Below are 14,921 nucleotides of genomic sequence, written 5' to 3' on the forward strand. Positions count from 1 at the left end.
CTCCCTGGGACTTAAAGTTCTCTGATTAGGTCATGCTGGCTGGCTAGGAACCCTGGGATTACAAGTGTGTGCCACCATGCCTGTTTTTTGTGTGTGTGTGTGTGTGGGAGGGGGCAGCTGGAGACCCAGCTCAGGATCTCCTGCTCTCTCAGCTTTTTTTTTTTTTCTGGCTAAGCCTTTCCCAGAGCCCACAGGTATGGGGAGCCCTCAGGTATGGGGAGCCCACAGGTATGGGGAGCCCTCATACACTGTGGTCTCCTTCGTCCTGGGCCTGAGGGCTTGTCTGGGAGCTAAGGGTTGGGAATGAGTGAGGTGGAGATGATCAGGCCTTATGCTGGGGTTTTGCAGGAGGAAGCCACAGACAGCGAGAAGGAGATCAACCGGCTCTCTATACTGCCCTTTCCACCCAGTGCTGGCTCCATACTCCGCCGGCAGCGTGAGGAGGACCCAGAGCCCCCGAAGAGGTAACACGCTGGAGGGAGCTCACCATGAGGGCAGGGTTGCTAGGTCCTGATGCACACATCCGCTGAGTTCAGCTGCCAGAGTCAGGCAGGGCTAGCGGTCCCCTTACTGAACTGCCCCGAATCTGTCTAGAGTCCTAGAAACAGTGAAGTTGAAAGAGGAACCAGGTTGGGTCAGGATATGGCCAGCTGTCAGAGTGGGCTCAGGGGCAGCCCAGCACTCCGGTGGAAAATCCACTGTAGGCAGCCTGACATCTCAGGTTCTTAACCTTAGAAACTGGGTTGGCTCAGGTTGGGGATATAGAGGACTCCATGGGCAGATTACCCAAAGCAAGAAGGCCAGGCCTCAGCTTCAGTTAGCAGCAGCAGCAGCAGCAGCAAGCAGGTCAGACAACCCAGCCACATCCGCAATGGCCAGAGCAGGATGTGGGATTTCCTGTCTCCTAGTCCTTCCCATCACCGTTTTCCCCTCTAAGTGGCCTCCTGATGGGAGGTTGGGCTGGGGAGGCTGTGGTGCCCATAGGTTTGTGTGAAGTGTTCTACTTTCACAGGGATGGCTGTGAGGAGGCTGGTCTAGCCCAGGAAGTTCAAGTAGGAGCCAGGGACCAAAGATAGCAGGGGAGGGCAAAGGCAGGGGGCAAAGGTAGCAGGGGAGGGCAATGGCAGGGGGCAGAGTAAGGGATGTAGCATCCAGGGATGAACCAGCTGTGGATAAAAGCAGTGAACTCCTTGCCTTGTGCTTTTAGGGGACCGGGGTAGCCTGGGTGTCCTGGGCCCGGGTCCTGGTCAAGTGTTTGCTGGGGCCCTGAGATACAAGGTGGGGCAGAAATGTCACGTGTCTCATTTGCCATCCCTGTCTCCTCTCTGTTCAGGTCATTTAGCAGCATGTCGGATATCACAGGTAATTCCCAGGTCCCTGGGGGAGGCCCACTTTCGGGTGGAATTCCTCACCACTGGCCTAGATCCTGTGTGTGCTTGTTCTTCTGGCCTGTGTTCCCTCTGCTACAGCCTGTCTGTGCCCCTGACCACTCATGGAGGTTGTGTGGGAGGCTTTTGAGAAATAGGGTCCAGCTTTTACACCTGCTCCTGGGTGTGCCACATGGGGCCCTTCACTTCCTGCCTACTTCTTCCTCCTCTAGGAAACTGGAGCCTCACCCTGAGACCCTGTCCCAGCTCTGTGCTCCTGGGGCCATTAGCCTGCTAGGCCCCCCTTTGTTGCCTTCAGCTGTCTCTGTGTCTAAACTCCTGACTTCCCTCTTCCTCCCTAGGGAGTGTGACCCTTAAGCCCTGGTCCCCTGGCCTCTCTTCATCATCTTCATCTGACAGTGTGTGGCCTTTGGGAAAACCGGAAGGCCTTCTGGCCCGGGGCTGTGGCCTGGACTTCCTCAACAGGTATGCAGTTCTCCAGGGTGGTAGAGTAGGGTTTGGGTGTCATAGCTTCAGAGAGAGGGTCCAGGTCTCAGCTGGGAGGCAGCAGGCCACACCTCTGCTCGAGGCATCCATGAATAGTTTGTGCTGTATGAGCCCCGGCTGCTCTCTGGTCCCAGGCCTCAGTTTCCTCACTGGTTAAAGTCAACAATGATCTCTTTAGAATGTGGGTGTCTGGAAGTTTCTGGTTCATGTGAACAAAGCATCCAGTTCTGGCAGGTACAGAATTTGTTGCTCATGACTCCCTCATTCCAACTTCTTTCTAGCTACTCACCTCTGCTCTGAGCTCTGTGGGTAAGACTCAGCCGCTGAGTCATTTACAACCATTTATAATGGCCCAGGTCACCCCAGGAGCCCCTGTAGGTGTGGTGACCACAAACCCAAAACAGAAGTCAAAGACATTAGGGCAGGATGCCCTGGAAATGACCCACTTGGTCCATGAGGAAGGACCCACCCCTTTCTCCCCAGGCCACAAGACCTTTGAACTCTGAGCTGCTTTGGAAAGATAGGACCGGTTAGTCAGGGAAGGGTCTGGAGTCAGTGAGAAGGGAAGAAAGGAAGATGGAAGAGAGAGTTCAGGCCAGATGAGTCCCGATGGACCCTGTGACTAAGGCATAGACGTGGATTTTGGCTTGCGTGAATTAGATGCTTGGGAATGTTCCACTACCATTCAGTGCCAAGGCAGCTGCTTCAGTCCTGGGACCAAGTGTTGTTTTGATTGTCCTCCTCTCATAAACTACAGAAGCTCAGGGATGTTCATGAATTTGCTTGAGACCACATGGCTGAAAGTCAGGGACTGGACCATACTTGCATTTTTGGAAAGCCTTAGGAAGCACTGAATGCCAGTCAGTGTGAGGTGGGGTTCGGGGTAGGGATGTCAGGCTCAGGATAGAGCGGGACCAGAGGCCTTCTGCCTCCTAGAGACAGCTTGGCCAGGCCCCCAGCACCCCACCCCCCACCCCCATCCCCACCCCCGGCTCCTGTTGCAATCCCAGTGTAGGCAGTGGGCCCAGTGTGACATTGTCTCAGGCCTGTGCAGGACATGCTTATGGGGGAAGGGGTGGAGGTGCCTCCCTTCCTGCCTGCTGTGGCCCTTCCTCCAGCCCGGATTGCAGCAGAGTCCTGGCTGTCTTCCAGGGGGCGCCAGGATGCTGTACTGGGAGCGAGGATCTGGCCCAATCCTCCTGGGCTTGGGCTGGGTCACCTCTCCTGCTCAAGCTGTTCTGGTGAAGAGGGAGTTGGAGGAAGACTACAGACCAGGTTGTGGGCTTAGGTGGCTGAAAGAGAAAGGGGGACAGACCCTCACTTAACTGCAGGACACTTGGGTCCCAGGATATGGCTATAACAAGGTGGGGGAAGATCTGGCTCTGTATCCAATGCCTTGGGTACAAAATCTTGCTGTTTATTGCTCCCCTGGGACTTGGGCAGGCCACTTAATTTCCATGTATGCTATAGATCTATTACAATCCAAGTCTCTTAGGTCCTTCTCTCCCCATCCCCAGGAGTCCTGAATTAAACAGTACCTGGCTTAATCTTGGGTACTCTAGCTACACAATGACTGTGCAGAGCCTGTATGGGTGCGTGTGCAAGGAAACATGGACTGTGTAGTAGAATGTGGAATGTCTGCCCGCACAGGTGTGTGTGCATTTGTGTGCAGGTGTGGAGGACAGAGTTGAGATCAGTGACTTCCTTTCATGGCTGTCCACATTAAGTCTCTGTATCCCGGGATGCAGGATGCATCACTGTTTGGCTAGACCTGCCGGTCAGTAAACTCTTGGGATCTTTCTGTCTCTGTTTCCCCAGCCCTGGTGTAACAGACACAGTGTGTGGCTTTCATGTGGGTCCTAGGCATCCAAACCCTGGTCCTGATGTTTACACGGCAAGAGCATCTTTTCATCCCAGAACCCATTCAGGAATTGCCCAAAGCCACTGGAGGCTGGTGTAGTTTGAACACACCTGCCTTCGGTGTGCTGTGTACATGTTGGGGGACATACACATAGCTCCTGAGCCTCTTAGTTGCTAACTCAGTCACCCCTCCAGCCTCTCCACTCTGTTAGGGAACAAGGCAGACAGAGTCAGTGGGCAGTCAGGCACTGGGGTGGGTGGAGTGGAGCTAGAGCCCACTGGGCAGATGGGTGTGTGGAGGACATGGTAGGGGAGCCTAAGAATGATGTGAGGGTCTGGATACTGGAAGAGTGTTAGAGAAAGTTGGTCTGCTGTCTATCCGCAGAACCCTCACATGGTCCTAGAGATTTCTAGAACCTTCTGACCATACACAGAGAGTTCTAACAATCTTTGTCCAGATCCACTACCCACCATTTGTACCATCCTTGGGAAGTGATAAGTTCTTGTACCTCAGTTTCCCACATCTCTAACATGGCAGCATCGTAGCCAGAAGCATTAATATTTCTAGTCTGTGTGGCAGGCTTTGGCCTCCGCATCCAGGTCCCTGACTGATGCGAATCTGGAATCTGTCACATGCACAGCCTGAAGATCTTCCCTCAGTGTTATGGGACAGGGGCACTCACACGCCACAGGGCCCATTACTACTCACCGTCAGCAGGAATGACAGGCTCTCTGACAACACGGGGGTCGGGCTGGGAGTCCTTCTAGGAATTGGGTAGCCCCTGTCTCTCCCAGGCTCCAGGGCCTTAGTCTCAGACATGGTCAGGATCAGCTAGCATGTCTTTCTCCCCTCTGAATCCACCGAGGTCCCAAACAAGGGGCTTTCTGCGTGCTGTTCCCAGATGCTGACAAGTACTCAGATTGGGCTGCCTGCTTGTGAGGCTTAGGGATCAGGGAAGTTTACAGAGTCCTTGGGGACCCTGGGAAGGGTGGTTGTCCATGGTGTTTCAGAGGAGAGGTGCCAGAAGTTAATCTTTAGGTTTCAGGGTGGGCAGGGGTGTGGGAGGAATCTGAGATCAGCAGTTCTGTGATCTCGGCATGATGGCAGTGGTCGGTTTGTGACAGCTAGGGAGATGGGACCAACAGGATTGTCCTCAGTCCCACCTGACAACAGGAAATAGTCAAATCTTTTCTTAAAAATATATATTTTGTTTATTTAATATGTGTGTGTGTGTGTGTGTGTACCGTGCATGCCACAGAGAAGTGTAGAGGTCAGAAGACAACTTGTGGGAGTTGATTCTCATTTTCTATCCTGTGGGTCAGAGATGGGGCTCAGGTCATCAGGTTTGACAGCAGGCACCCTGACCTAATGAGCCATCTCACCAGCGTGACCAGAGTTTCTTGAGCATCTCCCATGGGGCCATAATGCTGAGAGAACATTTCTAATCGTGGATAGACGGGTTGGGGTGAGTCGGGGTTGAGGGGTGGGACGTGCACATCCGTCAGGCCACGGTGCTGTTTCCCTCTGTGGCGCTTTCCTGACCTTGCACCCAGGAAAGGAAAACTTGGAAGAAATGAAAGGTTCATGAGACAGTAGCCCAGGCTTGGGGATGCGGCTCAGATGACTTGCCTGACATGCACAGAGCCTGGCGCTGTGTGAAACACACAGGGTAATGCATACATATAATGCATTGTACTTGGGATGTAGACGCATCGGAAGTTCAAAGTCACCCTCAGCGATATAGAGAGCCAGCCTGGGGTATCCAAGACACTGTCTAAGGGATGAGTGTGGTCCAGTCATTTGAGAGGAGGCCTGGTTGCCTTTTGTATCCTGTTCTGTCAAGAACAGAGTTAGTCGGGGTCTGGGGAATTTCACAGCCCACAGTGGCTTCACAAATCCTTACCTTGTCCTTCTGACCCTCACGCCCACAGCGTCAGAGGGATGTCACTGTCATCTTCACTTTATGGACAAGCAGTCTGTTCACTCTTGTGAATCCAGGTCATGGGTTAGCGCGGGTGTGCCCAGACCTTTGACATTTCAACACTGTGTTGTCACCTACACAATCGACGCTCTGTGCAACTGAATTCTAAAATGTGGCCCGAAAAACCTGTCTTAAGTAGTTTAGGATTCTGTGTTGGGCTTCACCGAGTGCTGTCCAGGGTGGCTTGTGTCCCATGGGTTGGGTCGATACACTGAGTGGGGGCCTCTAGGATATTTTTCTCGAACTGATGGTGGCACAGGTTTCAAGAGTTCCCCATTCTGCCTCGGTCTTTCCACATTTTCTCCACGATCCAGGACAGGCCCCAGGAGCCTGGCTCTCCAATTTGACTGAGGGGACAGGTGTCAGCCGCAGGGGGCAGTGTGAGCACCTCGAGGTGGGGAGGCTCTGCTGGGAGAAGAGGCGCTCCTCTAACTGGCCTAGCCTCAGGCTCATGGAAGAGACTTTGGGGTCAGTTTGTCTGAGACTGGCCATCGGGCCCTCCCAGTTCTCATCCAAGGATGGGCAGGACTCTGCTGTCATGGAATCCTGGCATATCTTTGGCTTCAGTGGCCACAGCCAGTGGCCCCCTTTGTGTCAGGGAATAGGGTGGACAGATACCTTCCTGTGACTCAGACACAGGTTCCAGCTGGCTTTCTGGGGGCTGTTGGCTCAGGATTTTAAGTTGGTAATCCAGGAGGTGACTGTGGTGCTGGGGACACACGTAGCACCTGGAATTTCTTACTGCCTCTGCTGCTGCTCTTGGTATTGGACCTTCTGCAAATCCTATACTCTGTGCTGCAAGCCTCCCATCACCCCAGAGCCTGACTCCTCACCCTCTGTCACAAGATACTCCGGTTCCATACTGTCTTAGTCAGAGTTTCTATGCCTGCACCAAGAAGTAAGTTGGGGAGGAAAGGGTTTATTCAACTTACACTTTCACATCGCTGTTCATCACCAGAGGAAGTCAGGACTGGAACTCAAGCAGGTCAGGAAGCAGGAGCTGATGCAGAGGCCATGGAGGGATGTCACTTACTGACTTGCTTCCCATGGCTTGCTCAGCCTGCTTTCTTATAGAACCCAGGTCTACCAGCCCAGGGAATGGCACCACCCACAATGGGCTGGACCCTCCCCCCTTGATCACTAATTGAGAAAATGCCTTACAGCTAGATCTCATGGAGGCATTTTATCAATGAGGCTCCTTTCTCTGTAGTAACTCTAGCTTGTGTCAAATTGACACAAAACCAGCCAGCACACATACTGAGGTGGGACCCAGCAGTATCTTCCCCCCGGAGCCTCTTCCTACCCTCTGCTCCCCTTCCTGCAGCAGCTTCTAGATTAGGGTGTAACGGATCCTCCCTCCTGGGATTGTGAGTAAGCTGTACTTCTTGGTCCTCAGTGTGTTAGACATTGGGTTTGGTGATGGGATACAGGCTGCATTTCACAGTTGTCTGGGCTTCAAGGGCTTTGAGATGGGCAGAACTGAAGAGAAAATGCAAAACCTGGCAGCGGGGGCAGCTGGGTAGGGCAGGTTAGTGGTGTGCATCTGGGAGGGAGAGGCTGTGTCTAGCCTGAGTTTTGAAGCAGCTGCAGACTGACCAGACTAGGGAGAGGGGGAAGGGTGCTGGGGAGAGGGGGAGGGATGCTAGGGAGGATGCTTTAGGGGGAGGGTGCTTCAGGGGCACTGGCCCTGGGTGAGATTCATGGCCTCTTCAGACAGCAGGAATCACGGTTGCTTTCGGGCAGTTCTGTTACAGTACTGATTGGATTCTTATTTCTATTTTCTCAGGTCTCTGGCCATCCGAGTGTCCGGCTGGAGTCCCTCTGGGGGCCTGGATCTTCAGGATAAGAGTCCAGATAGCCTGCCTGGACTATCCGTTCTTGGGGACAGATGGTCTGGGGCGGTAGTGCGAAGGGTGCTGTCTGGGCCTGGGTCAGCCAGGACAGAACAGAAAGAGGTGAGATTCCTCTTTCTGATCAGGGGCAGGAGTTCTGCTTCAACAAGGGTGGGTGTTGGTTGGTGGAGCAGCATGGGGGGTTCTGGGCACTGGATGGAGTAGAAGTTGCTCTGCCCTTAGCCTACAGTGACTAACTGGGGGGGGGGGCATAATGACAGCATCCCGACAGCTGCATCTCTAAAATCATTCACTGTTTGTTTCGGCTCAGCCCCGGGCGGAAGGCAGTGGCCTGGAGGGGCCAGGCCTGGAAGCTGAGGCCCAGCAGAGGACCTTACCCTGGAACCAGGGCTCCACCCTCCCCTTCCTGCTGGACTCAAAGGGTAAGCCCCGGGCCTATGGGAGAGCCTGTTGAACTCATGAGACTCAGCCAGCTCCTTCAGTCCAGGATGTGGGTAGGAACAGAAGGGCCCAGAAGTACATGCAGAAGCCAGTGTCTCAGTGCCCTGCAGGGCTGTGGCCTTCTTTTGGTGTGCACATGCATTCTCTGTTTGCATTTAGTAAGCACTAGCTGTTAAAGGAGTATTACATTAGGAGTCCAGAGGCCTTTGAGTCCTGGGTCTGACTGTTAGGGTTGACTCAGAGGTTCAAGCCAATCACTTAACTGTTCTCTCCCTATGCCCAGGCCTATAGAGAGGGTCATATCAGCCCCCAAGGTCCCTTGAAGCTGATCCCTGGACTCACTAGCTTCCTGTGTCTTCCCTACTCTGCCAAACCCAGCCTGTCAGTCCTTCCATGAGGCCCTGGATGCCTGGGCAAAGGGCCCGGGTGCGGAGCCCTTCTACATTCGAGCCAACTTCTCCCTGCCTGAGCGGGCAGATCCCCATGCCCTTTGTGTGAAAGCCCAAGAGATCCTGCGGTTGGTGGACCCAGCCTACAAGCGGAGGCAGGAGTGGTTCTGTACTCGAGTGGACACCCTCACCTTACGGGACCTGGACCGGGGCACTGTGCCCAATTATCAGAGGTGATGCCGGAAGCCTGGACTGGGGGCCTGTGGAACCTGGTATGGGGATGTAGCCCTCTGTCCCAAGGAGTCCCTCACTGCCTTCTGGGACAGGATGAGTTGGAGGAGAAGACGTCGGGGCTTGCTTTTCTCTTCAAATGTGTGACCCAACCTTCCTCCTGCAGAGCTCAGCAGCTTCTAGAAGTCCAGGAAAAATACTCAGTCTCCAGCAGACATCGAAGTCCTCGAAGCAATGTAAGGAGGGATGATGGGTAGGGACAGGCATTGGCAATGGAGGGAGGGGCAGGCTGAGTATTCTGTCATCCTCGAGGAGAGAGAAGAGGGGAGGCCTTCTTGACCATAGTTGATCTCCTAGGTGCCTAGGAAACAGAATGTTAGTTCTCACACGCAGGATGATTGAGAAATGAAATGTATGGAAGGGGCCTGTGCTCTAGTCTGGTCTATGTCTAGCACACAGTGGGCACCAGAGAATTGTCATTTTTCTCTTTTTCAGTCCCTGGGGTGGGTCACCACTGTGCCCATGGTAAAGTGAGGGCCCTTGATAGTGAGGGTCCCTGGGAGACCCCATTGCTGGAGAGTGGCCAGGGAGTGTGTGTTCAGGGGGATTGAGAAGAGCGTGCAGCAGGACTGCGAGCAGCTTCTGTGAAACCATGCATGTCTGGGGCCCAATGCCCACTCCTGTGCTTGCTGCATGGTTGTCATGCTCGGGCTAAATAGTGTGAGTGTCAATGGTTTTCCTACCCAAGGTCTTGGGCTAGTTCATTGGAGGAGAGACTGTGCTGGACTGGGCTGAGGGTGGGGATGAGGGATAAGGAGTGGGGTGGTGGTGAACAGAACGATAAGGGGGGATGGGCAACAGAATAGGAGGGGACGGGTGTGGGACTTTGTACTGGAGGCTTTCCTTGGAGATCTCTGACCTGGCCAGGGGTGAGGGTTAAGGCGAAGGGAAGAGAACTTGAGCAGGGAGGAGGAGTTGTCTCCCTGCCCACCTCCATCTCTGCAGATGCTGCTTCAGTTGCTCCAAGACATTGGGCCAGGCTGAGCCTGGGGGAGGCTGACTAGCCAGTGAGAAGTGCAGGGAAGCTTCTGGCGGTGATTTCAGGAGAGCAGATCTCTTCCCCAGGCTGCAGTGTTACAGCTCTTATGTAAAAGCTCTCAGATGATAGAGTGGTTCTCGTCCACCTTTATTCTTCCTAGATAGGTTTCTTCTTCTCTTTTTTAAAAAAGACTTATTTTATGTGTTTGAGTACACTGTTGCTGTCTTCAGACACACCAGAAGAGGGCGCTGGATTTTATTACAGATAGTTGTGAGCCACATGTGGTTGCTGGGATTTGAACTCAGGACCTCTAGAAGAGCAGTCAGTGCTTTTAACCACTGAGCCATCTCTCCAGACCAATAGGATTCTTATTTATTTGCTTATCTGTTTGTTTATTTTAAGTATACTGTAGCTGTCTTCAGACACACCAGAAGAAAGCATCAGATCTCATTACAGATGGTTGTGAGCCACCATGTGGTTGCTGGGAATTGAACTCAGGACCTCTGGAAGAGCAGTCAGTGCTCTGAACCACTGAGCCATATATCTCCAGCCCCCGATAGGATTCTTATATACAGTTTTGGGGTGGGTCAGGGTCTGACAGTAGATACTTTCTATTGGCTTGGTCTGAGAGCTTGGAGATACCTAATCTACATGTGGGAGGGCTCAGGGTGCTGTTCCTACATGATTGATAGCCACAAACCTCTCTATAGGGGGCACTGGGGGCAGGCTGTAGCTACATGACTGGCCTGGAGCCCAGGAACAGGCAAAACGCCTACCGTCCCTTTCAGAGTTACTGGGGTTTCAAGCCTCAGCTTAACCGGGAGCCAGGATGCCTTTCACAGCCCACCGCCCCATAGATGGGGATAGGGCTGCTATGTGCGGACCTGTTGAGTCCGGATGACAGTGGCAAGGTGCCCCCTCAGCTTAACCTCATTGCTGGGATGGATTGTGACAATCTTCCTTTCCTGTCCACTTAGCTGAAGAAGCGCGCCCTGGGGCTGGTGAGGCCCAAGCCTGCTGGGGGCACTGCAGGAGACTCAGCGGAACAGCTGCCTGCAGACCCCTGCTCAGGTGAGTCTGAGGGGACCGGAACATTCCCTCTGTTCAGGTGCCCAGTGTGCCTCTGGGTGGGAACAGTCCGGAGCTACAAGGCTCCCTGGTGGTGGGGTGGATTGAAGACGCCCATTGGTAGATGGTGTGCATATGTGTGTGACTCTGAGTAGGGTTGACAACCAGCACCACCCACCACACGGAGGAGAGCGAGGGGCTGGGGAGGAGCCAGATGAGGAAATGGCACTCCGAGGGGCACCAGGGGTGCAGAGGGAAGATTTTGGGTGAGAGGGGGAGGAGCTTACTCCTGACCGGAGGAAAGGCTCATGCACGGTCATGAGAGCACAAAGTCACAAAGTACAGTGACTTTGGAGGGAAGTGGGTACCATGGTTGTGGAGAGCCTCTCTCAAGTCCAAGACACTTAGCAACCCCTTGCTCAGGGGCTTCCTGTCTAGCAGATGAGGCAGTGAGTGTAGTTAGAGCCAGGTGCCCAGTAGCATGTGTTAGGGACCTAGGACGATGTGACTGGAGCTTGGGGTGGCTAGTGGAAGTTACCTGGGCTGACTGTGGCTGTGAGCTGCAGGCAAAAGCCCCGGCATTGCAGGTAACTAAAGCAAGAGCAGATGAGCTGCTGAATTCCTGCCCAGGCTAACATGCAGTGCCTTTGTTACCACTAGCAGGATGTGACCTTTTGCCCTGGGATGTTGGGCCGTCATTGGAACCTTGAAAGCAGGGAGTCCTTTGATGGTTGGAGACCTCTCCCGAGGTGCTGAGTGCAGAGTGGCCTGTAGGGGGCAGACCTGAGACAGGATCAGAAAGATGCCTTCTGCAGAGAGATCTTTTCTGAGTGTGTGCGTGCGTGTGTGTGTGTGTGTGTGTGTGTGTGTGTGTGTGTGTGTGTGTGTGTGTAGGAGCACAACAGGACTCAGGAAGGGGAAACAGGTGGCAGAAGATGTTGATTTAAGGACCCTGTGGAGCTTCTCACCTCTTCCATACTTGTCTCTGCAGAGCTAGAGCGAAGCCTAAAACCCTATAGCCTGGTGCGGCCGCTCTTGGTGTCTGCCCTGAGGCCTGTGGTGCTCCTGCCCGAGTGCCTGGCACCTCGCCTCATCCGCAACCTGCTGGATCTGCCCAGCTCCAGGCTGGATTTCCAAGTGTGCCCCGCAGGTGAGCCTGCCACTCGGGTGGGTGGTATATTGGTATGGGGTGGAGGGGTGTGCATCTGGGTGACACTGGGCAGCCAAGCCTGTGGCCCTGGGTCACACATGGCCTTGTTCTCCACAGAAAGCCTCTCTGGAGAGGAACAGTGTACATCCTCAGCTCCCGGAGCCCCCAAAGCCTGGCCCGCCACTGCTGGGCTGGGCAGCAGGATCCGTGCCATCCAGGAGTCTGTTGGGAAGGTAAGTGACAGTGGGGGCAAGGCTGCCCTCTGGGACCCTGAGCCAGCTTCTGGGTCACCACCTGGGCTCCTCAGGGCCCTCCCTGTGCTGGTTGGGTCGGAACAATGACCCTTGGGGGTTACTTGATGAATGGGCTGGTATCTCTTACCTGAACCTCCACCGTCCTGCTTGCTGGCTGGGGCTGCAGGGGGGTGACTGATGGTGATGAGAGTAGAGACCGGGGTCCAGAGGGTCTTCCCGCAGCGCAGTCCTGAGTGTGAGTCCTTTGCTGATGGATTAGGACTTTCTCCTGGGAGGTGGTGGCAGGGTGGGTACAGCAGGGAAGGGTGGGCCCAGGACTGAACTGTCTGTCTGTCTATCTGTTGGAAAAGAAGCACTGTCTGTTGGAGCTGGGTGCACGGGGAGTGCGGGAGTTGGTGCACAGTGAGGTCTACCCCATTGTCATCCATGTGGAGGTGACTGAGAAGAATGTCCGTGAGATCAGGTGAGTAGTGGCCATGTTTAGGTGCCTTCTGTGGAAGCCTCTGTCTCTTCACCTGTCTGCCTGTCCATCTGTGTGCATGCTTGTGTCATGTATGTCTATTGTGGGCATTTATCTTTAGAGAGGGTTAGGTCTGTAACATAGGTAGTCATGTGTATGGGTATCAAAAGCATTTGTACTATGTGTCTCATAGATATGCTTGTATCATACGTGTATCATATGTGTATGTTCTGGATGTGCATTCTGTGCATGTGTCATAGATGTATAATGCATTATAAATGTATCTTGTCTGTGCATCATGCATAGCGTGTATCACATGTGTAACTTTCATGCCATGTGTATATCAGGCACAACACACAAAGTGCATACTATGTATTATGTACTTATATGTCATATGTATTGTGCTTTTGTCGTATCATGTGTGTTGTAGTTATATGTGTGTATGTGTATTGTGTATTAGTATGAATTCGTATGTGCTATGTATGTTGTCTGTCTTGTATGTGTGTGAATATAATGTATATCGCACATATATATCTGTATTGTGTGTGTGATTGCATGTGTGTGCACATACGTAGCCAGCTCTGATCACCCCCTTCTTCTGCAGGGGCCTGTTGGGTGTGTATCAGTATGTATTGGTATGTGCTGTGTGTGTTGTCTGTCATGTATGTGTGTGCATATAATGTGTATCGCACATGTATCATAGATGCATATTTGTCTTAGTCAGGGTTTTTATTTCTGTACAAACATCATGACCAAAAAGCAAGTTGGGGAGGAAAGGGTTTATTCAGCTCACACTTCCACATTGCTGTTCATCACCAGAGGAAGTCAGGACTGGAACTCAAGCAGGTCAGGAGGCAGGAGCTGATGCAGAGACCATGGAGGGATGTTGCTTACTGGCTTGCTTCCCCTGGCTTGCTCAGCCTGCTTTCTTATAGAACCCAGGTCTACCAGCCCAGGGATGGCACCACCCACAGTGTGCTGGGCCCTTCCTCCTTGATCACTAGTTGAGAACATGCCTTATAGCTGGATCTCGTGGAGGCATTTCCCCAGCTGAGGCCCCTTTCTCTTCAGCTTGTGTCAAGTTGACACAAAACCATCCAGTATGGTATTGTATGTGTGATTGCATGTGTGTGCACATACGTAGCCAGCTCTGATCACCCCCTTCTTCTGCAGGGGCCTTTTGGGCCGGCCAGGCTGGCGGGACTCGGAGCTCCTCCGTCAGTGCCGGGGCTCAGAGCAGTGGCTCTGGGGACTGCCGTGTTCCTGGGTGCAGGTGCCTGCCCATGCATGGGGCCATGCAGAGGAGCTGGCCAAGGTGGTTCGTGGCCGAATCTTGCAGGAACAGGCTCGCCTTGTGTGGGTGGAGCGAGGCAGCAGCAGAGGGGGCAGTGGCAGCAGCAGTGAGGCCTGAGGACCCATCTGATGTCCAGCCTCTTCCAGCCACTGTCCAGACCTCCTCCATGCGATGCCGGGGCCTCCTCCAGCCTGGATACTCTCCAGTAATACATGGGCTCACACCTGTGCTGGAGAGGTAGCCAGCTGAGGAGACCTGGTGTCTTCAGTGGAATCAGACTTTCCCCAGTTGGGGCCTTCCATGTCCCCCATGGACTCTCCAATGTGGGACCTAGGTCCTGGGCTCTCACCAGAGTCTGTCATTGGCCTTGCACAGACTGTAGGAGCCCACACACCTGTCCCTGACCTGCTGCTCTGGGTCTCCCCATGTTTCCGTTTGTGGGTCTTGTGTGTGTGTGTGTGGCCTTACACACTCACCCTGGAATAGAGTTCTCACTCCATTGTTTAAATTTGCACACATGTCCTCATGGATCTTGAGTTCTGTCCCTTCACCTTGGTGCACAAGGTCTCTGGTGTCCTCAGCCTGGGGTCCTCAGTCTGTGTGTGCACCCAGCCCTGCCTAGCACCATGTGGCCTCCACAGCCCACTGGCATTTCCCATGTGTGCTGTCATGCAGATACCATGGCTGCCCTGGTTAGCTCCCACCCTTATGTCTCTTCACGTGTGTCATCTCTCATCCTGTGTGAACATCACCATTCCTGGGACACTGGTGTGTGCTCTGCCCAGCACACGGGGGACATGTTTTCTCTGGTTCCCCACCTGCCTCTAGGAGGTCAGGGCGGGCGGTGCTGCTAGGCCGCCTGAGTGTTAGGCTTGTGGGTAATTCCCAGGCCTTTCATTCAAGCTGCACACAATGAGTCATTAAAGTTTGTCACAGAAGTTGGTGACCTTATGCTTGCTTCCATCCCTGGCCTGGGGCCCTTGTCCCGCTGCTCCCCTTTGTCCTCATCCCCAGCACTGGCAGATT

The 14,921-nt window shown here is 53.7% G+C and overlaps 1 protein-coding gene across 3 annotated transcripts in view; it reads left to right on the forward strand.

The window, feature by feature from the left end:
* The window catches only part of CARD10 (caspase recruitment domain family member 10), a gene marked incomplete at its 5' end in the record, with an annotated part of 28,461 nt that extends 13,672 nt beyond the window's left edge, over window positions 1-14,789 (forward strand). For 2 of the 3 annotated variants that reach the window (XM_080939033.1, XM_080939034.1), the window contains 12 exons: window positions 349-464; window positions 1,334-1,362; window positions 1,730-1,853; window positions 7,503-7,671; window positions 7,880-7,991; window positions 8,389-8,632; window positions 8,797-8,866; window positions 10,647-10,740; window positions 11,729-11,887; window positions 12,005-12,120; window positions 12,492-12,604; window positions 13,775-14,789. In XM_080939033.1, coding sequence (XP_080795159.1) covers window positions 349-464; window positions 1,334-1,362; window positions 1,730-1,853; window positions 7,503-7,671; window positions 7,880-7,991; window positions 8,389-8,632; window positions 8,797-8,866; window positions 10,647-10,740; window positions 11,729-11,887; window positions 12,005-12,120; window positions 12,492-12,604; window positions 13,775-14,012 — 1,584 coding nt within the window. In that variant the 3' untranslated portion in view covers window positions 14,013-14,789. The remainder of the gene's footprint in view (window positions 1-348; window positions 465-1,333; window positions 1,363-1,729; window positions 1,854-7,502; window positions 7,672-7,879; window positions 7,992-8,388; window positions 8,633-8,796; window positions 8,867-10,646; window positions 10,741-11,728; window positions 11,888-12,004; window positions 12,121-12,491; window positions 12,605-13,774) is intronic. The other variant, XM_080939035.1, reaches the window with a different exon arrangement.
* Between the last annotated feature and the right edge of the window lie 132 nt (window positions 14,790-14,921).

Source organism: Micromys minutus (assembly GCF_963924665.1).
Source record: "Micromys minutus genome assembly, chromosome: 27".
Taxonomy (NCBI): domain Eukaryota; kingdom Metazoa; phylum Chordata; class Mammalia; order Rodentia; family Muridae; genus Micromys; species Micromys minutus.